The sequence below is a fragment of the Prunus avium genome, chromosome 3 (genome assembly GCF_965620075.1).
Source record: "Prunus avium chromosome 3, drPruAviu1.hap1.1, whole genome shotgun sequence".
In the NCBI taxonomy this organism is placed as follows: domain Eukaryota; kingdom Viridiplantae; phylum Streptophyta; class Magnoliopsida; order Rosales; family Rosaceae; genus Prunus; species Prunus avium.
This window is the reverse complement of record NC_142286.1, coordinates 7528928-7551665: the sequence shown is the minus strand read 5'-3', so window position 1 is coordinate 7551665 and position 22738 is coordinate 7528928. Positions and strand designations below refer to the sequence as shown.

Sequence of the window (22738 nt, the reverse complement as noted above, 5' to 3'; positions counted from 1 at the left end):
ATTGAAGCTATTTGAAATAACTACATGTACTACATTTGAAATGATTACACGAATGAATCATTTGAAATTCATTTCTTTCTTTCTTAAATCTTGGCATACATGAATTGTACTAGTCTAAACAAACAAATTTACCTTATAATGTCATCTAGATCAATATATTTGAAATCCTTCCATTCAAATGGAGCTTACAATTTATTAGGAACCAAACAAAAGATCTAGTTCGTTTGATTTGTTTCAATTCATGAATTCCCTACGTTTACTAACACATAAGAAACCATAAAATATGTGAGCCTCATTAGTTTTTAGATTCCGATAATAAGATTATTTAAAATTAAGGATAGGTTATGGGGTAACCAAAATAGGGTAACAAAGAAAAAAGAGAGACAGTATTGCAAACTGCTGGAATATTATTTGTTAAAAAAAAGCCGTCAGCAATTGTACTGTTAATGAATTACAATGAATCATAATGTAAGAAAAGAAAATGAATTGGCTATACATGGAGAGATTTTACAACATTAAGAACCTGAAACACTGCCTTCAGCTGTCGAGCATAAGCCTAATCATCATGTTAACATTAAAAACAGAACAGCAGCACAACTTGTGAAAACCCACGTATGTGAAGATTGAAACCAGCCTCGAAGTCCAAGACCCTGAAACCCAACATTTTAGATAAATGATTAAAACAAACCAACACTGGAAAATCAGAGAACTGTTTGACAATTATATGAAACTCATACCTTGTAATTAAGAAGAGAGGAGGATGCTGCAGAAGGACCTACAAGTCCAGTGAACCCAATGTCATAAGAAATGCTCCCATCAGCTTTGAACAATCCAAAGTTCCTCTCAGACGTCGGCCCCGGCTTCAAATTCTCATTGAACAAAGCAAAGATGTAAGCTTTCACTACCATCTTTGGCCTATGAGGTGTCCCCTTCTTCTTCGTTAGCCGTTTGCGTAAGTTGTAGTTGTAAGTCCTGGCATTTTTGGGATCTGCTCCTGCTTCATTTTCGTCCCCTTTAGATGCCCAACCGGTTTCAGAAACTATGACCTCTGTCTTCTCAAATCCAGCCTTCTCCAGAGCAAAATAAGCTGCATCAACCATGGCGTCGAACATGTTGTCGTAGTGCAGGTTAGTCTTCGTGTCCTGAATCCCAGCATTTTTCTTAAAGAGAGCATAGTTGAGGTCAATGTGCTCAGGATCACTCTTGTAAGCCAGAAATGGATATGCATTTATATAGAAAGGGGAATTGATCTGTGAGAAGAACTCCAAAAGTGGCTTTATGTATTGAGCAACATCTTCCCTGAAAATGCAGGAAGATGGTGGGTACGAATTGGCAAACACAGCCTCTGAATGTGGACTTGAGACCTCAATGGATTTCGCCAAACCAAGCTTTTGAAGCGCGCTGTAAACGTTCTTGGCAGCAGGCAACAAGGCCTCCCAGAGTTCCACATCAGTGCCCCCCAAGATCTCATTCCCCACTGCTATTCCGGAAATGTGAGTTCCAGGAATGTATGGCTGCACATTTTCATTTATCCAATTCATGGCGCGATCCTCGGCTACACTGATGTCTTTCAGGAGCCCATTTCCAAGTCCAACAATTATTTGAATCCCCGATCCCTTGAACGCGCTGAGGACTTCGTGATCAGCGTCGTATATCCTGATGTTTTTTATCTTTGCGGCTTTGAGAAGTGTTACCACACTGTGAGGTGAAGGTATATTGTCAGCGATCCGGCCATAGTTTACTCCATATGTTCCTGTAAAAGATGCATCCACTGAACAGAAAGATACAAAGGTTCATCAGACAAAGACTGTTATCCAAATACTTCAATACACATGAGACACATGAACACATAATTTAACATTTGAAAATATTAAGCAAATTAGAAGAGAAAATAAGAAGAAAGCAAATGTTAAGTCAATATAAGTGACCATACAATTCATCGAAAAGCCTACTTGACATTAAAAGTTTAAGCAAATAGTGGAAGTAGTTACCATTGAGAAATGTAGTGGTGGAGAAGACAAGAAGGAAGCAGAGATAAGAGAGCTCCATTTGTTTTCTGGTTCTACCAACAATGAAGGAGCATTCAATTTGTAGAGAGGAAGTGGAGATGACCTAATAATAATGTTATGTAACCCACCAACAACGGCAACCTCAACCGAGATACCGGCGTAAGCAATCCTTGGGATGATGCAATACTTTTGCTTCAGGCAGGCCATAGATCCAAGATTCTTAGCCTTCCTTGAGTCCAGAGATGATGTCCAAAGGTTGTGATTCTGTGAACAAAGAATGCAAGATTCTTAACCTTAATGCAAAGGTGGCAAAATGTTTTTTGGGGGAGGAGCATAGAATAGATTCTTACTTTACTCTCACTTTTAACTGTCTTTTTCAAACTCAAAGTATACCTTTTCCACTTTCTGGTTTTGTTTTGTTTCCATCTGGGTATTTTCTCTGTTTCTTGAAAAGGCTCTTTCTCTTTGTCATAGGCTTTGGGATCGATGGTTCAATATACCTTTCGTGGGAAAGGAGAAAAAGTACCCATGTATGCAAAAGGTTTCAACATAAAATGTTAGTGGCCGCAATTATAAGCCTTTTGGATGTCCATGCTTCAAGATTCATCGTGGGCAGAAAAAAAAAAAAAAAAAACCCATAAGTATGATTAAGAAAAAGTATTGATGCTTGCAAAATAAAAATATATAACAAAGGTCCTTACAAACCAGATTCCAAGGCTTCCTTTTAAAAATAAAAAATAAAAAATTTCAGAGAAAAATGAAATAGAAAAATAGGTCATTAAATTATGAGCAAGACACTCAGAAAGAAGATTTGTGATTTATTTCAATTAAGAGGGGCATTTGAAATTCATAATGTCTTATTTTTAATACAAGCAATAATCTAAACTATAAGGATAAGGGGGTGATTTTCACACACACTACCAAGTGCAAAATGAGTTCAAACCTAAGACCACTGGTAACTTAAGATCATTTTCCACTAGATTAGACCCCGTTGGCATTCATTGCTACTAAGGACATCAGCAACAACTAATAATCATTATAGTAATAAATTAAAGGCTAAGAATCACGTAATTCATAGCTACTGTTTGGCATATTGTTCATAGCTACTTGATATTTCTGTTACACGAATTATAAAAAATATATATATATATATTAGATCTTTTAATAAGCTGGAGCTAATTAAAAGTTCTCTGTTTTCCACCATGCTCTCGGATCTTTCCCAAACTGCATAACATAATGAAGCTGCAGAATAATCTTATACCTACTCATCATCGTTTCTCTCTTATTGATCAGACTGCAAAGAAACATATTCGTCCAAAACCGAAATAGCACTCAATTTTGAGAAACACAAGCACCCCAGGACATTTAAAACTTCAGCCACATTAACAAAGTATCAAGTTTACAAACAAAGCGCACTTGATGACCATCTACAACAAATAAAAAGCAGCCGGCCCAGTAAGGATCTCTTACATTCTACAATCTAAGCTACTGCATAACTATAGCTGCAGAAACTACAAGACCTATTCTTCTACCGGACTGGTTGGTTCCCTACATACAATTAAATTCTAACATTAACAACATTAACATTATATCATCCTTAACTCCCGGAGTTACTGTAACAAGGGAGGGCAAAAAAAAAAAAGGGTTAAATGGATGTCACAGAATCCTAAGTGCGATAAATGGTAGTACAGCACATTCAACAGCTCACTAGAAAGGTGGTAGATACGTTCAGCTGCTCAATGGAGGGGTCTGTAGATTTTGTGGGGCATCAGCTTGCACCACTTGCTCAGCCTTGCCATTTTCAACAACCTTCCCATCCTTGGTCTTGATTTTCTCGTCAGCTTCAGCATTGCATTTTCCACTGTTCTCTGCTCCATCGTTATTCCCTTTGATCTCTTCCTCCGTATGAGGTGCTGCTGCATCCACATTCTCTTTCTCCGCAGCCCCATTTTCTTCCACAGTCACAGCAGCTGTGTCATCCTGTTTTTTGCCGCTAGTTCCATTTGCTTGTTCTTCCCCTGCTTGTGGCAACTCTTCTTTGTTGTTTTTAGTTACCTCAGTAGCAGCTTTATCCTCTGTTACAACATTTTTCTCTTCATTTTTCTCCTCGCCTTGAGTTTTCTTATCATCATTCTCAACGTCGGCATCTTTTTCTTTCTCTGCTTCCACATCTTTCTCTTTCTCAGCTTCTGCATCTCTCTTCTCAGCTACCTCTGCATCTTTCATTTGAATTTCATTCATACCATCAACTTCTCCACCAGCAGCTTCCACTTTGTTGTCCTTTGAACCTGATGATTTTCGGCCTCTTTTTTTGGGAGGCTCACTCTCTGGTGCCGGAGCCACCTTGACCTTTTCACTGATCCTTGCTGATCTCCTAGGGGTTTCACCAGTGCTCCAATCAAACTCTGATATTGCAGGGTTACCAGGGTGTGATTTTAAGTACTGCTCCAATTGTTTTCTATTATTAATCTCCTCCCCTGTTGGAGAAATGAAAACGATCTCATTTTTCCTTGGTGTACCTCCCTTCTTGGGGAAAAACTGCAAAACAAAGCGAAAGAAAATGTTAAAACCCATATCCAAGGATTATGTACAACAACCACATTGACTTAACTCAATCAACCATCCTTAGTAATTCCAACAATGCTAGCATGGTATAGCTAAATATTAAAGGATTCAGAAAAGCATATGCCCTTGTTTTGAAACATATAGAAAGGTAGGCAAAGAGTTCTGCAGCATGTATTAAAAGTGACTATGTGATCTAATTACAAGGACCAGATAAAAAGCCGATTCACAATGTCACCAGAATATCATTCACTTTTCACAAGCTGTTTTGAGTGGGCTGTCCACATATTTTACCAGAACACTCAGATTTCATATACCAGAATAGTCAGATAAGCTTAATTAAATTCTTTCAAACTTGTGCAACGTCAGGCCAGAGTACTTGAATAGTCAGATAAGAATTTAATTTGTCATGGCCAGAGTACCAGAAAACTTCTCCAACATTAGGTGGCTCTCCACCATAACAAACAACAATGACAAATGAAACCTTAACTTCCACTTGGGTTTTTAACTCAATTGGAAGAAGTTTTATCACAAATATGTCCTCCATGAAGATTTTCATGTGAAAGTCTACTTCTAAAGTAGTTGGCATCCATCTAAGACGTAAACCTGCTACAGCACTATTTTACTGATGAAAGTTCTCCAGTTGTATATCACAACCTTTGAGTTCTTGGCATGGTATAATTTTTTTCACCAAAATTTCCACAGAATCTCACTTGCTTATCCTCACTCTATCAGGATCCAACTTATTTCACAACCTTCATACATCAATCGACAATTTTAATTTTATACTGCAGCTACACAATATATACACAAGGTATATACTATCTTGTTCATGATTAGGGCAATATAACCGATTTATACTGTATAGAGCGAAAGAAATGTTAGAGGCAATACATACATTGGAGGAAACAGAATGGCTTGCCCAAGAAACCAGATGGCCGTGGGATCGAGTTCCGGAAACAGCCTCTACAAAAACAGGGGTATGGCTGCATACATCTTGCTCTCCTCAAAGTCAAACCCGACATTACAGGAGCCTCATGCAGTGGGCTGTCTTTATTTTTTTTAACATAGAAATGCATATATACAGAACGCATGTACATGCAAGAGAGAGAGGAGAGAAAGAGGGGAGAGGAACTTGTGGATATTGCTTCTCTATGTTTTAAGACCATTTAGGTCTGATTTCATAAGTTTGCAAATTTATTTTAAAACTTTCAAGAGAGACAAGAATATAACCAAGGGGAGAGTTCTGGGATTATACGAAGTAGAAGAATGAAGATAAAGGGTGCAGTATTTAAATTTAAATTATATGATCTGAACTGTATTGCTAGGACAATGACCCTTTTTGTCTTCCCCCAAAATTACACACATGTTGTCAGTGCAAACATTGGTTTCCTATATAGCTGAACACTTTATATAGCGCAAAAATAAAATGCATCAATTTTCACCTCTTCTTATTTTAACAAACACATGCATCTTTGTATAAAGTAAACATATACACATATGACGGAATGGAAAAAATAGGAAATATCAGCAAATCAAAGCATAAAGGATTTCAAATTCAACTTAACACAATTATCTAATTTTATGAATAACATAAAAGGTGTTAGAGAACCAAGTTCCTGTTTAAATGGTCAATCTTAGGTATAAGCACTATATGATATAGGCAAGAAAATATTTCAACCAGAAATACTCTTTGCCCAATGGTTAGAAAGTAGCAGAGGTTCGTCTCTTATAGATCTCAAATATTTATGAAAATCTATGGTTAACCATCAAAAACCAGATTATCCTTATGTAGATCACATTCTGGCCCTATTTTCATTCAAAGGTTAGCAAAGAGCATGCCAATTTACCTAGTTTCTTGTCCTTAGGGAGACAAAGAGTTCACTAGGAATCACAACTCGCAGACCTTGACTCTCAACTGCTAAATACTTTTTCACAAAATTAATCCCAATTAAACAAGAGGAAATTTTGTCATGCAGAAACAGGGTTCTCGTTTTAGGACCGACTACAACAAGCTCGCTGACTCCCCTTTCGTCATAAGGCATGGAACCTAATCAATACGAGAAATACAAGAGCATACTAGGCATGCAGGTAGAACATACATTGATTTTGAGGAATGAAGTTTTCAATTCCTCATGTTTTACTTTCAAACAAGATAACATAAGGCAGAAGGAAAAGACTTATGTTGCTGGATTCAATCTTATTATTTATTCTTAATGAGTTGTCATCCAGATTTATGGTACAACAGAAAGTTGAATACAGCTATCCTACTCAATGAAACCAACGAGGTCTGCAAGGTTCACATCTAAGCAATACCCTCTCCGTGTGGTGAACTCAGGTTACTTCTGAAATAGCGTCAACAACATAATGACTAGAAAAGCCTATCTTCTTAAGAATTTTTAGTTATACTGAGGTGAATCATCTCATCCATCTACAATCAATTAAAATCACACACAAAAGTAAGCAAAAGACTGTTATAAACTAGGTATAGTGCTATTCTCCCACGCTTATGTCAACTATCTAATTCTAAATGAAGTTCTGAGACACATAAAAGGGACACAACCAAATCCTTTCGGGCCTAAATCATCAAGTATCGGTGCTTCACTGAACACTGATATACAAACTTCGGAAGAAACAAATAGTGTTGTTGTTAAACCCAAAATACTTTAAGATTGTGCCCGTCAAATGTCTACTATAAAGGACTTCAAAGGAGGCGATTATAACCCAAGGCAGAGATCAGATTAAGCTAAACCTGCTAGCTCGGGCTCTCAGCTGGGTGCCGTTACCTAGGGCAACCATTAGAGGTCAATGACAGCCATTTATTAGGATTTAATTGGCAAAAGCAGGGTAAGACAACATGTTTTGAAGTTCGCGTAGCATACAGTTGAAAAACCAAAATTTGTGCACTAATTTAATGGGATTTCTCATCATAATTCTATCTGACCAGGCAGCTAGCAATTATACAACAGTTGGAATTCCCCTAAGCCTAAAAGTTGTTTAATAACCTTTCTGTGACAGTGTAACAGCGATAATTGGGTTGTAGGTTTTGAATCCATAGATTTCTACAAAGTGAGGCTACAAAGAAATTCCATATCAGATGATAATACATGATTTGATTACCATATCAGTTATATTCATTAATGGCGGACAATTAACAGATTGACTAATCAGTCATAACCTAGTTGAATCAAATCTACCCAAAACATAACAAAAGGAAGCCTATCGAACCGGGATATGATTAAAAATTTATTTTGGAAACGTTCAAAGCAAGCACCTATCAATAGAAATGGAATCACCAGGAGTGCAAATTTTTAAGAAAATCTAGGTTTGGTAATCACGAGGGTGCCAAATTGAAGAAAACTTATAGTTCATGGATATGCGGTTTATGGGTGATTGCCATAAGACTTTGTACCCAACAAGGGAATAGTTCATGGGGGTTTCCCTCGTTACTTGAAAAAAATAAAAAGATCCTAAGTTCAAGCTCACCTCTAGTAAGTCTACCATACTTGTAAATGTGAAGGAAACCACCAAGATCTATCTAGAACAAATAATATTCAGCTACTATTTATTTCCCAAGACCTTCCAATTACTGAACTTATAGAATTACATTTCTTTTATACATAACTAGCTCCAACTTAATTCCAAGAGGAAGAATTTTTCAACATATTAACAGAGATTCACACAAACTGCCAACAAAAAGTACTTGATCTATATGATGTAACCTTTAACAAAGTCCAGCTAGGGTTCCATACAGATAAAGCAGTTCCTATATCTTAAGAGGACAAATTAAGCATTTTTACCAGGGAATATAACTTTGCTGAAATAATAATAACACTAATAAATAAAAATACTGGACATATTTATATATATATTCCTTGGCATATATGTATTCGCGTAAAGTATTTATCCAGAATACTTCACCAAAAGAAGCCTTCCTATATTTTGCACCGACACTTTTTGGACAATCACCAAATTCAGTAAACACTTTACACTAACAAGAGACCAAAAATTTACAACTATAATCAGCACACGCCAAGTCAAGAGCCCATCCCTTAAAAGCTACTGCCCTTATTTGGGCATCCATAAATTACTGCCTTGAATTAGAAATTAATTTGCAAACCAAAAAAAAAAGCATAAAAAGCCCTACCCTTGAAAGCAAGCAATTTCAGACAAAGTTCTACCACATAGCACTAACAAACAGCAAAAAATTGAAGCAAATTAAGAAAAAACAGAGCTAAAATCATACCAACCCCAGCACCCAAAACCCAAAAAGAAACAAAATACCCATGAATTAGAAGCAAACATAAAGCTACAAGAACAGTTCATAGCATGCAAATAGGGCTGGTTGGTACCCAAAAATAAACAAATAAAATTTGGTTGAGTAAGCAAAAAGAGTGTTAGAGAGAAGAGACCTTCTTCTTCCAAGCAGGAGGAGCTGAGAGCTCTACAGAAACCTCATCCACTTTGCTATCCATGTCTGCAACTGCAACCCGCAGAGAATTCACACACACACAGCCAAAACACCCCAACCCCAAGCTCTCTCTCTCTCTCTCTCTAAAACTCTCCCTCTCTCTCAAAGGCTCGCGCTTGTGCTGTTTGTGCGCGTGTGGGTTAAAGAAGTGTTAAGAAGCTCTACGAAACCGTTGGGAGCTTTTTTCTCTTTTTTTTAATAAATATTTTTACCGTGAAATAAAACCGTCACAAAATTTATCAAAAAAACAGTGACGAATTAGCTCCACGCCTAGACAAGTAAGCGTGCTTTTTTTATTAATGCCTGTCTAATCACTCAATTAAAAGCTTATTTTGCGTTGTAATCATTGTTTAATCTCTTTTTTCTTGGGATAATAGTGACGAGGGTCGTCCTGTCACGTGTGCGTGAAACGCTCACGGATAATGTTTTTTAAACCGTCCAACCCACCCACGCTTTCGCTTCTAGAAGTTTCCCTTTAGTCAAACCAGACAAAATTTAGCACATTTAAATATTATTAATTATATAATATTAATAAAATAAAATAAAACCCAACAAATTGGGAGATGAGAGTAGAATCCCCATGTTTTTATCTAACGGTCCTCAACTACTCACCCATTTACTTTTTTTTTTTTTTTCACATTTCCAATTTATTTATTTATTTATAATATATATATAGCAAAAGTCAGAGATGATGAAACATTCAAAATACCAGAAAATACTATTGATTAATGCAAACATTAAGAATTAAAATTATTAATTAAATGAGGATAATATGGTAAATTCATATTTATTTCATATTAAAGAAATTAAAAATTAAAAATTAAATCAGATAATAAATCCTATTTTTATAAAACACAAGTATACTATTCATTTTCAATTCTAGACAAAAAAGAGAAAAAAAGGAAAACCCAATTGGCAAACGCGTGAGTTTATTAACCAAGGGGCTAGTTTCAATTATCGGAGAGTTTATTAATGAAGGGTTCTCCCAAACCTACCTACCGACTTGTGTACTATTTTCTAGATAAATATGATTTAGATCAATAAAAGAAATGGGCTGCAATATAAGGCCCACATTATAACCAATCTGGAGAGAACCCAAAGTCCAATGGATTAGCGTCCTTCCATTTTTGGCCCAATTGAAGAGTGTAGGCTTTTGTTTTTCTTTTTTTTGGTTGGAATAGATGCTTTATTAAAAAATAATAAGTACCGTAAGAGTGTACGAAAGATGGCACTGAAAACAATCAAACTATCCAAAACTCAAACATGAGAGACATGAATAAATGCGTGATCTTAAAACAGACTTGCGCCTGAACAACTCAAAGAGAAACAACAAGAAAAGAGGGAAGCCTGAACATCCCTTCAATCTGCACATCAATAAAATCTGGACAGCACCAGAAACTTACAACAAACACAAATTCAAAAAAAAAAAAAAAAAAAAAAAAAGCAAAAAATGAGATAATAAATAAAACAAACTAAAAAGTTAAAAACAAGTAAACTAAAAGGACACAAATGAACAGCAAGAAAAGATAACTAGCCAACAAAACCCAAACAAAACGCTAAAAAGAGATAAAATAAGAAGCACAAAAGGTGGAAACAAAATAAAAGAAAAGAAAAAATAACTGCATATACAAACCATGAGAACTTAGGCCATCTCCAGCCATGGGCTATATCCAAGCCCTAAAATCATGCAAAACTCATCTCCAGCCATGGGCTAAACAAAATTTGGGCTAAATTTGGAGGGTCACATTTGGCCCTTTAGCCCTCCAATCGGGCCGCATTAGCCCAACTTTAGGAACATGCCAAATTTGTAGTGGGACCCATACATATGCTTTTCAACAGCCACATTAAAGCACATCAGTTTTTCTTTTATTTTTAATAATAAATATGGTCAGCTTTTTAAATCTTTTCAAGTGTTGTTTAAAAAAAATATATTAAAAAATCTTGTTCATGACAGTTTGAGCTCAAACATTGAAACCCATCTTATATATACATATATATATATATATATATATATATATATATATTTTTTTTTATTTATTTATAAATGTCTTCACGTTTTTAAATGTTTGGTGTTGTTTAAAAAAATTATAAAAAATTTTGGGTCATGACCGTTGGATGTCTCAGACCCTTGAAACCCTTCCAATTTTTTTTTTTTTTAATTGCCTTTGTTGGCTTTATTATTATTTTTAAAAAAAATTTAAAAACCTAAAATTTGTCTATAAATACCTCTCCCACTCATTTCATTCCACACTTCTTATAAATTCTATCACATATAGTTTAATTAAATTAAACAATATATAGTTGTGGAATGTATAAGTGTTGTACCATAGTTTTTCTCAAAATAATAAAATATGAAGGACCCTAAAATATAGCCCTGCATGGCTGGAGATAGAAAAATTTAGCATTGCACTATTCTTTAAAAAATTAATATTTTGGGGGGCTAAACCTGACAACCTGCAAAGGTCTACCTAAAACAAAACAAGAGAAACACAACTACACAAAACTGAATGAAAAAAAAAAAAAAAAAAACCTTATAAAACTTAAAAACAAACTAAAACAAGACAGCATGGTAAAAGAATAGAGAAATATCTGAAATAAATAAACCAAGACAAAACAGAAGCTGGAACAACAAAACATCAACAATCAAGGACAAGCAAAATCAATATAATCATTAGAAATACCAAAAAAATATTGTTTTGAAAAGTACCAATGCATCAAAAGTAAAAGAATCAAAAGCAACTATGAAACAAAGACAAAATTAAGATCGGCAACAACAAGAAGGAACAAGAAGAACATACAAAACTAGAAAAGAGATTTCGATCAAAAAATAAAAAATAAAAAAAACTAGAAAAGAGATTGAGGAGCGGATAAGTGGAAAACTAACCCAACTAGCAGCGATCCTGAAAAACATTTAAATCAAACATCAGAGACATTAGAGAGTAATTCAGTTGACAACCACAGAGGCCCCTCTTCAATCTGAATATAACAACATACACCTAGCCAGGCGATGTGCCACTTGATTACAACTACAAGAAGCATATTGACAAATCACAACAGGAAGAAGCTTTAGATAGGCTTGCGCTTCTGCTACTAATGCACCATCGGAATCCAAACATTCCTCTAAAGCATTCAAACATCTAATTACCTCTTGAGCATCTATTTCTAGAACAAGAGACCCATAAACCATCTAAGATGCCACCTATAAACCCAAATATGCTGCCATAAGCTCAGTAGCTTTAGGAGTAAAATTACCTCAAACTCGTTTGGAAGGCACCACCATAAGTTCCTCATTACAATTACGAACAACCACGCCTAGACCCCGAAAACCCTCTTGTAAATTAACTGCTCCATCCAGATTCAATTTCACAAATGGAGCACAAGGCCTTACCCAACGACAATCCAAGACAGGAGGTAGGCTGCGGAAGTAATTCCTTCTTATTTGCCTATTAAAATTTAGTAACTAGAGCACAAGTATGAGTAACTAGAGTTTATGCAAGGACATCTGTACCATGAAACCAACACTCATTTTGATTATGCCCAAATACTCCAACACAAATATAAAATAATCCATTTATTGTTGAGAGAGAATTGTTCTAACATAACGAAACAATTCAGAAAAGCTAAGACCAGACCATTCGCCCACCAAAGAAGAGAAAGGAGAAAGTGCCAAACCTCTTTTGATGACTGACAACACCATAAATCATGTATAATTGTCTTTGGCTTTCTGGTACCCAAAAAAAAAAAGAAAAAAAAGATTATGAACAATTTTACGATAAAAAAAGATTATAGCAATACAAGGTAAGAGACCGTGCAAAGATCGCCACAAGAAACTTTTAATCTTATTAGGAATTGGCAAAGACCAGACAGAGGTCCAAAGTGCCCTTCCACCATTAGAAGTTCTTATACCCCCATCAACACGCAATGTAGTTGTTTACTTTTGTATTATATTTCATGTAACTCTTTGTAATATTAGATTTCCTAGTATAGTCTTGTAATTACTCCTTGTGATAGTAGGATTAGGATTGTAACCCTACGAGTATATATATCCCTCTTTGTGAGATGAATAACACACAACAATATTAAACCAAATAATATTCTTCTTCTTGGTATAAGCGTTAGGTTTAGAAAAAAGAAAAAAAACCTAAAGCAAATTTTATGCCCCGCCGCTGCTGCCACACAAACCCAACACGCCACCGCCGCACAAACTTGTTGTTGCCGAATCCCGCAGCACAGCAGCAACAAGAGAAAAAATGGGGTATATTCATGGCAAAGAAAAGGCACCTACTGAGACAGATCCCAAGTATGACAAGTGGTATGCTGAAAATCAGAAAGTCAATAGTTGGTTGTTGACCTCCATGACACCTTTAATTAAGAAGCGTTACATCCGACTGAAGACGACGAAAGAGATTTGGGATGCCCTTTCAACGACATTCTTTGATGGAACTGATGAAGTTCGAGTGTTCTCTTTGAACCAAAAAGTGTTTGCTACCAAACAGAATGGAAAATCCATGATAAATTATTTTGGGGAACTGATTGCGATTTTTCAGGAATTGGATCACCGGGATACGGTAGTTATGTCTTATGATTGTGATATCAATATTTGATCAAGTTCGAGGAGAAATTTTGTGGAAGGACCTTGTACTTGGTCTCCAAGAATCCTATGCATATGTTCGTCGTAAAGCTGACAGAAGGGAAGCTATGAGAAACAAAGTTGCCAAGTCCGAAGCCGCAGCCATGGTGGTGCGTTGTCCCTCTCAGACCCGGACCGACCATGATAACTGAACGAGGCAGGATGGGGTTCCTCAGATCGATGGTGGAGGGGTTGACCGTTCCAACGGCAACATTGACCACTCCTATCACTCATTGACTGATTGAAAATGCCCTCATTATGGTCAAATCAAGCATTCTAAGAATCATTGTTATAAAATTATTACAAATCCTGAATGGTGGGACAAGACTTGTGATCCTAGGTACAACAAGTCCCGTGCATCTGTTGCTGAAACGAAGGATGATTCTGAACATGTAGCTGAATAAGCGTATGCTTTGGTCATTGCTACAAGTAACAATGGTAAGGCTTTAAAGGTTTCTACATATGTTTCGAATAATACATGGATAATTGAATATGGCGCTATAGGGCATATGAATTTTAATTCTAGACGTGTACAAACCTTAAAGTAATCCTCACAACCCGTGGTATCTACTTCCGATGGTAATGTCGCCCCTGTTATTGGGGAAGGCACCATATCCCTTATTGATAACCTTTCTTTAGACACTGTACTTGTTCCTTCCTTGGACTATAACCTTTTGTCTGTTGCTCAATTAACTATGGCCTTAAATTATATTGTGATTTTCTGGGCTTTTTTTGTGTTTTCAAGGACATCCGAACTCGGAGGATGATTGGTTATGGTGTTAGGCAAAGGAAGCTCTACTACTTGGACTTGACATCAGAAAGCTCTAGCTGATTGACTCAACCTTTGTCTGTGGAAGGTTTTCAAGGGGAGAAGAATAAAGAATCTGAAATATGGTTATGGCATCGTTGTCTTGGACATGCTTCTTTTAGTTATTTGTATAAGATATTTCCTAAGTTATTTTCAAATTTTGATGTTTCTAGTTTTTGTTGTGATTTGTGAACTGGCGAAAAAGCCATCGTACTTCATTTTCACCGCGTATGAATAAAATTTCCCTTCTGTTTTCATTGATTCACTATGATGTTTGGGGCCCATCTAAGATTGCTACATTGGGGGGGTGCCCACTGGTTTGTTACTTTTATTGATGATTACACCTGAATGACTTGGGTATGCCCTATGCAATTGAAAAGTGAAGTGAATTTGTTGTTTCAGAAATTTCATAAAATGGTTGCTCTTCAGTTTGACTCAGATACAAGTGCTCCGCAGTGACAATGGCAATGAATATGTGAACTAAGAATTCTGCAAATACTTGGATCACCATGGCATCATTCATCAGACTACGTGCCTATATACCCCGCAACAGAATGCAGTCGCTGAAAGGAAAAATCAGCACCACCTTGAAGTTGTCCACGCATCTTTACTTGAAGCTCATTTGCCATTATCATATTGGGGATAAGCTCTTTACTATGCATCTTATTTGATCAACTGTGTTCCGTCTTGAGTAGTTAACTTCCAGACACCTTTCCAGACATTGACAACTCTCACCACTGACCCTCCCATTCCAAATCTTCCACCTTACATGTTTGGGTGAGTTGTTTTTGTCCGCATTCACAAGCATCAACGAAGTAAACCTAATCCCCGTGCCTTGAAGTGTGTTTTTGTGAGTTATGCATCAAATCAGAAAAGTTATCGTTGCTATCATCCACCTACTCAAAAAATGTATGTCACCATGGATGTTGTGTTTCATGAGAATGTATGTTCTTCTCATCGTAGTCCTCACTTCATGGAAAGCACCAGAAGAAGTGCATACTCTTGATTATAGCTTCTGAATGTAGAAGCAGTGAATGCATTGGAATTAAGTGGTAGTAACTTGAAAATAAATGGTGATTCTCATTCACATGAACTTGTAGATGTGAATGACTTGGATTTAAGTGGTGGTAATTTGAACATAAGTGGTGATCTGCATTCACAAGAAAATGAAGACGAGATGGACAGTCCTGCAATGTCACCGACTACCGCAGAGCCACCGTCCTTCTTGTCGCCGCCTCTGTCTGATTCTGATACCCATAACCATTCGTCCTCAATCAATGATGCCTACAACAACAAACCACCCAAAAGTCGCCTCCCAAGCCGTATTAATAGAGGTATCCGAAACCCACTTATGAGGCCGACCCAAAGTGCAAGGTCAAATATCCTATGAATAATTATGTGTCTACCCATTGGTTGTCTGAATCAAATAAGTTGTTTGCATATCAATTATCTACTATATCTATTACTTACAGTGTGCAGGAAGCTTAAGCTGACCCTCATTGACAGATATTGATGAACGAAGAGATGAAGTCCCTAAAGAAGAATGCCAGCTGGCAAGAAACCTATGGGATGCAGATGAGTTTATACAATCAAATACTAGGCTGATAGTACCGTTGATCAGCTCAAGGCAAGGTTGGTAACAAAAGGGTATACTCAGACATATGGAATTGATAACATGGAGACTTTTGCGCTAGTAACTAAGATCAACATGGTTTGAGTATTATTGTCCTTAGCTGCAAATTTGGAATGTTCCCCCAACAATTTGATGTGAAGAATGCGTTTTTGCATGGAGACCTGACATAAGAAGTTTACATGGATCTTCCACCTGGTATATCGTTCTAGAAAAATACAGTCAAAAAGTATGCAAATTGAAGAAGTCCCTATATGGTTTGAAGCAGTTCCCACGAGCATGGTTTGGCAGGTTTGCGAAATCTATAAGGATGTTTGGTTATAAGCAGAGTAATTCGAATTAAGAAGAACGAAAAGCGTTACACGGTATCAATCAATAAAGGTCAATGTCAGAGGCTTGTTAGGAGATTGATGTATCTGGCTCACATGAGGCCTGATCTTGCCTATGCCTTTAGTGTGGTAAGCCAGTACATGCATAATCTTGGCGAACAACATATGAAGGCACTTATGAGGATATTGCAATATTTGAAAGGGAGTCTAGGAAAAAGAATTTTGTTTACAATGAATGGCCATCTCAGAGTTGAAGGTTATACAGATGCAGATTGGGCAGGATCAGTAGATGATAGACGCTCTACATTGGGTTACTTTACTTTCGTGGGAGGTAACTTTGTTACATTGAGGAGTAAGAAGCAGAATGTGGTTGCCCGATCAAGTGGAAAAGCTTAATATAGAGGTATGACACTGGAAATTTGTGAGACCCTATGGCTTAAACTATTATTACAAGATTTAGGTTTTGCACCTAGTCAACCGATGAAGTTATTTTGTGATAATCAAGTTGCTTGTGATATTGCTCGTAATCCAGTGCAGCACAATAGTACGTAACATGTTGAGTTTGATAGGTTCTTTATTAAGGAGAAGTTGGAGGATAAAATTGTTGAAGTTCCCACAATCAGGATGGAAGACCAATTGGCTGATATACTTATGAAGGTTGTATCGAGTCACTTTTTTTCGAAGTTCTTAGACAAGTTGGGCATGAGTGATATCTATACACCAACTTGAGGGGGAGTGTTAACTTTTGTATTATATTTTAGGTAACTCCTTGTAATATTAGATTTCCTAATATAGTCCTGTAATTACTACATGTGATAGCGGGATTAGGATTATAACCCTACGTGTCTATATCCCTCTTTGTGAGATGAATAACACACAACAATATTAAACCAAATAGTATTCTTCTTCTGTAGCATCTTGTGCAACTCGGTAGCTACTTTTGACACTATAGATACCATTTTTCTGAAAATACCAAATTCATTTGTCTGGGATGGCAAAGAGTGGACATAATAATCAGCTTCAGAAGCCCAAAAAACCTACTAAATTAAATCAAAATCCCAACAGCCGTCAACATGTATGAGAGCGCTGACATAAGCATCAAATGAAAGAAGTTGGGGAGAGGAAATCTGTAAACTGGTAGAGTAAAGTAACCAAGCATCTAAATATATTTTAATGAAAAGACCATCCCCAACCCTCCAACGAAGCCCACTTACAAGTAACTCCCGACCCCACAAAAGAGAACTCCATATATAAGACGATTTTCGTCCTTTGCCCACATATCTTCCTTGATAAACTTGGCTAACCAAAGAACTCGGATTGGAGAGAATACGCCAACATTGCTTAGCAACAAAAGCTTGATTAAAATTAAAAAAATCCTGAAAACCCAAACCGCCATCCTTTTTCTGACAGCAAAGAGAACGCCATTTACCCCAATGTATCCCTCTGCGGTTGTACCTCTTGCCCCACCAGAAATTGGCACACATATAGAGGATAACTCAATACAAAGACTCTTTGGTAGACGAAAAACACTCGTTGAATATAATGGTATAGATTGAACCACTGATTTTAATACAACTTCCTTTCCTAATAATGAAATAGATTTTTCCTTCCAACCATTAAGAGTACTCCACACACGATTGTGAACAAAACAAAAAGCTCCCTGAGCCCATGACCCTTCATAGTTGGTAAATCCAAATATCTTTCATGACAAGCAACGACTGGAACACCAAGCGCAGCGGCTACAACATCTATAACTTCTTGAGAGGCATTGGGACTAAAAGATAAAGCCGATTCATGAAAATTAATTTGCTGACCTGAAACCTCTTCATAAATGTGGAAAATCTCATTCAAGGTAAGAAACACAGCTTCTGACATTTCAAGAAAAAGAAGACTGTATGCAAACAATAGATGTGAAATCCTTTGGACCAGAACGGCCCGCACATACCCCCGTAAAAGACCCTGAAACGCAGCACGATGCAATAGACCAGAGAAGCCTTCAGCACAAATAAAAAATAAATAAGGTGAAAAAGGACATCCCTTCTTTGTGGAATAATGAGACCAAAAAGAGTGCCATGCCAAAGAACCGAAAAAAACACAGAGTGAAGACAATCCATAATTCGAACAACAAAACTATATGGGAAACCAAGCTGAAGCTTCATCGCTTCTAAAAATGACCATTCAACACGATTATGCCTTCGCCATATCTAACTTGAGTGCCATTGCTACTCTTTTACCCCGCTTCATACGCTTGACAGAATGCATAAGTTCAAAAACAACCATCACATTATCTAAAATTTTGCGATGGGGAACAAATTTAAAGCACTCTGTGTATCATGAATGACTGAAGGCAATACTAACTCTAGACGATTAGCAAAAGTTTTGGCTACCAACTTACATACAACCTAACAAAAGCACTCACAATTTTCTTTTCTAGAGATTTTGCGGCTACCCAAATTTGTTCCAAAGTTCTCATTTTGTCCTTCAGTTGAAATAACAGTTTTCATTTATGATTTTATGTTAAAGATTGATTAAATACTTCTAATTTGAGACATTGAATCGCATGATCACCGTCATCATACCACATGACCACCATCATTACCTTCACCCACAATCACCACCACCAACATTATTGCCCCTACCCGACCACCACCTTACCACTAGTACCACCACCATCATTAACACAGATGACACCAACATGAATTCTAACATTCCTATATAAATTTCGTTATGTTTTTATTTGAGTCAACTTCTAAACAAAAATTATTTATAAATTTTAGAACTTTAAATCTCATTCGTTTAAATTCTTAATTCATTGAAAAAAATAATAATAATCTTAAATTCGTCATCCAAACTCACAGATAGACGTTTTCAACTCTTGTAATTGTTCTTGTTGTGTTGCCCATGGATAGGGGCGGAGCCATATACAAGCCTGTAGTGGTCATGGGCCCCAAATCTCTATGAAAAAGACAATAACTCTTAAACATATGCTGCAATATCAGTTGAAATATAAGGCTAAAAAACCTTGAAAGTACAACACTGCCCCTAAAGACAACCTACTAACTCCGCCACTGCCCATTCCATAGATGGTTTTGAATGGTCGCTCAGGCGCTCATTCAATAAGTTGAACGTTTGTCTTTAAAAATCTCGGCATTAAATCATTTTCACATCATTTTCACCACAGGTTGAAACAACATGTCTAATCAGTTGAAGGGGGCTACTGCATGCAAGTTTTGTCGCATATCGATAACGTAGGATTGGATGTTTCATTTATCCGTTGAACCTCGACAACGTTCCCCAGCCACTATCATATGTTTAACAAGAATTGAAATATACACTGCTTAGAAATGGATTCTGAGAGTGCTGTGAATCTTTTCCAGCAAAGGGATTCTCTCTGTTTTAGGACAAATGGTCCTGCCGTCGATTTTGTTATCTTTTTTGTTAAACGCAGGGGCAAAATGGTATTTTTGTATTATTTTTAATTTCCACTTTTTAAATATTCATTTCACTCAAAAAATAAAAAATAAAAACTAAAAACTAAAAAACCTTCTTCCTATCCTTGCCACAGTAGCCATAACCCCTCGGCCATGTTGTTTGACTTAGGATAGAAGAAGGTTTTTTAGTTTTTATTTTTTTGGTGAAAATAATATTCAAAATGTGGAAATTAAAAAAATAATAATGAAATTGGAGTTGAAGGACCACGGAAATGATTTTGGAAATTGATGGACCAAAATGCAAATTGGGTCAAAGTTCAAGGACCATTAGAACTAAAAACCCAACATTTGATCATTTCATCACCAAATGACAGTGTTTATTGGAAACCATTTAACCATTTCACATGGGAAATACTTCTTCCCAGAAGTGATTATGGCTTATCCAGAATCACTCCCAATGTAAATGGTGGAATCATCGATAGATATATTTTAGGAAAAAATTTAGTCTTATCTATGTAGAATTTAACTACTTGGTTAAAGTAACTGTAACATTTAATATTTGTCGTTTCATGTCCATGTGGCAATCGGAGATGCTCTTATATATTGTATTGCGTGGAATTATAACCCAACCAAATACTGTATTGTATTGTAATCACTGATTTAAGCTCAAACAAATACTTCACATATCATACCCGGTACTCATTGAAGTTCCTTTTTTCTTTCTCTTCTTAACTCTACTCTTTTAGATAGACATGGGAAAGTCTACTCACTGTGTTGCGTCGTCCGGCATGAAGAAAGGTCCATGGACTCTGGCAACGGACCAAAAGCTCTTAGCTTTCATTCAAAAACATGGTCATGGAAATTGGAAATCCTTGCCTCAGAAAGCTGGTCAATTTCTATAACTAACTCTTCTTTCATAGCTTTCCAATCATTTACAATTTCACAGCTAATTTCATTACATATTTCTCAGCCTGTTTTGGGTGACAGCTAAAACATATATGATGATATTAGGTCTTCAAAGATGCGGGAAGAGCTGCAGGCTAAGACCAAACCATCATTCAACTTCATTCTCTTTTAGGCAACAGGTAAGTACATTACATGAAAAATAGTACAAAAAGGGTTTCACCAAATATAAGTAATATTTTGATTTATACGCATATATGCATTTTGGATAGCCCTCTCCTGTCTCATCCCACGTACTCTGAATTCTCTCTTATTTTTGTTTCTGCCAAACTTTATTATAATATACTATCTACTAGAGAGTGTTTAGCCATTTTGATCCATATATCGTTATGACGTGGAATATGGTTTCTTGAGTCTTGGGCTTATATTTATGTATGCATGGTGTCAAGCTCGTTCTCCTGAACCTATAGTCCAAGGAATTTATAGACCTAATCTAAAGGTGGAGAAAAAACTAATTTAAAAATTCATATATTGTTTTTTTTTTTCACTTGCCCAAAATACGTTTTCTGAAAAACAAAACACGTCTTTGTTCTGTCGCTTGCTCTTTCTCTCAAGAAACCTTTCCCCCGCAGCCTCCTTCATCCAAAAGTGACCAACCCGTCATTGATATTGAACATCTGTGATTGGTAAGAACTAGCTGGAGCCTGAATCGTCGACACTTTCGCACTCGGAGACCAATGAGTCTTGATCTCGGACGGTCTCTGAGGGTCCCCAGTGGCGGATCCAGGATTGTTATCTCAAGAGTTCTTAGTATAAAAGTTCCGATATTTTTTTTAAGATGAAAGTAACACTAAAAGATAATTTTCTATTACTTTCCTCTTAGCATTCCATAATTCTACACATGAATTAATCAAACCAAACAGTTAATCATTTTTTTAAAAATAAATAAATTTTATTAAGACAAATGAACAAACAGAGAGAGGACAGGAAGTCCATCACAAAATTAATCATAACCCCTAAATTCCAACAAATCAAATAATCATATATAGTCATCCAATCCAATACATCGGTACACACAAATTCATCAATATTCATCCATCCAATAAATCATTATCCAATAAAAATATTAGGCATTATCATCAAACAAAAGAATGTAACACATAGGTTTAAGTATACCAAGAACAATAAATTAAAAAAATCAGAGATACAGAGGGAAGAGAATAAAATTTTCAGCCATGTTGAGGGTTTTTTTTTCGGGGGTTGGGGGAGAGATTTAGTTGGGAACTTAGGGTAGAGAATAATAGAATTTGGGGATTTTAGGAGAGTTGAATGGAGAAGAGACATGGTATTTTTATTACATTTCTTTAAGTATTTTTATGTTTTTCATAAATCTTTGTCTCATGAAAGCCCACTCTCCACTCCAATGAAATGGGAAATACAAAGGGTTGTTGGGGCAGAGGTGTATATTAAACGCTGGCCAATATTGTCCAGATTTGGTAAAGTTGTATGATTGAAAGCAATGGGATGGAGGTATTGGGTCGGTTTGGACTTTGGGGGGAGCTGTTGGACATGCCATTTGAAAAAAAATTCATGGGTCAAAACGATGTTGTTTTGCCCAAGGTCTTAAAAATCGGAGGTATCGGAAATATCGGAAGTCAAAAAACACGGAAATATCGCAGGAAATATCGGGATATTATCGGTATCGGAAAAAATTGAATAAAAACCACGGAAATTGTAAGAAAAACTTGGAAATTTTTCTTGAAACTTTGCAGGATGTTTATTTAGTCAATTATCTATTAGTTTATCACAAAAAATTGGAAGGAAATGCATTGCATGATGGATTTAACTGATTTAAGTTGATTATATAGCGAGCTGGCAAACACCGTAAGTGTAGAAAATATGTAGTAATTAATGAAAGAAGATTAAACACAGCATAATCATTTATATATAATGAATTACTACAAT

General features: G+C 36.3%; 2 protein-coding genes across 2 annotated transcripts; both read right to left on the bottom strand.

Moving 5' to 3' along the window:
• Positions 1-389: 389 nt before the first annotated feature.
• Positions 390-2134, bottom strand: LOC110748802 (glucan endo-1,3-beta-glucosidase 14-like). The gene is made up of 3 exons (XM_088250081.1): positions 1992-2134; positions 738-1771; positions 390-650 (listed from the first exon to the last, which is right to left on the bottom strand). Exons 1-3 carry the CDS (start codon positions 2047-2049, stop codon positions 564-566), a joined length of 1179 nt encoding a protein of 392 aa, XP_088106207.1. The 5' UTR covers positions 2050-2134; the 3' UTR covers positions 390-563.
• A 1239-nt stretch (positions 2135-3373) lies between these two features.
• On the bottom strand, positions 3374-9177 carry MBD11 (methyl-CPG-binding domain 11). The gene is made up of 2 exons (XM_021948760.2): positions 8984-9177; positions 3374-4547 (listed from the first exon to the last, which is right to left on the bottom strand). The coding sequence occupies exons 1-2, from the start codon at positions 9044-9046 to the stop codon at positions 3738-3740; spliced, it is 873 nt and encodes a 290-aa protein (XP_021804452.2). The 5' UTR covers positions 9047-9177; the 3' UTR covers positions 3374-3737.
• Positions 9178-22738: the final 13561 nt, after the last annotated feature.

Bases quoted from the DNA above. Each gene is read 5' to 3' on its own strand.
- MBD11 (XM_021948760.2), bottom strand. From the start codon at position 9,046: ATGGATAGCAAAGTGGATGAGGTTTCTGTAGAGCTCTCAGCTCCTCCT. The intron at 4,548-8,983 runs GTCTCTTCTCTC...TTTGTTTTGCAG, and splicing joins CTCCTGCTTGGAAGAAGAAG to TTTTTCCCCAAGAAGGGAGG.
- LOC110748802 (XM_088250081.1), bottom strand. From the start codon at position 2,049: ATGGAGCTCTCTTATCTCTGCTTCCTTCTTGTCTTCTCCACCACTACA. The intron at 1,772-1,991 runs GTAACTACTTCC...CTTTCTGTTCAG, and splicing joins CACCACTACATTTCTCAATG to TGGATGCATCTTTTACAGGA. The intron at 651-737 runs GTATGAGTTTCA...GTTGGGTTTCAG, and splicing joins CCTCTCTTCTTAATTACAAG to GGTCTTGGACTTCGAGGCTG.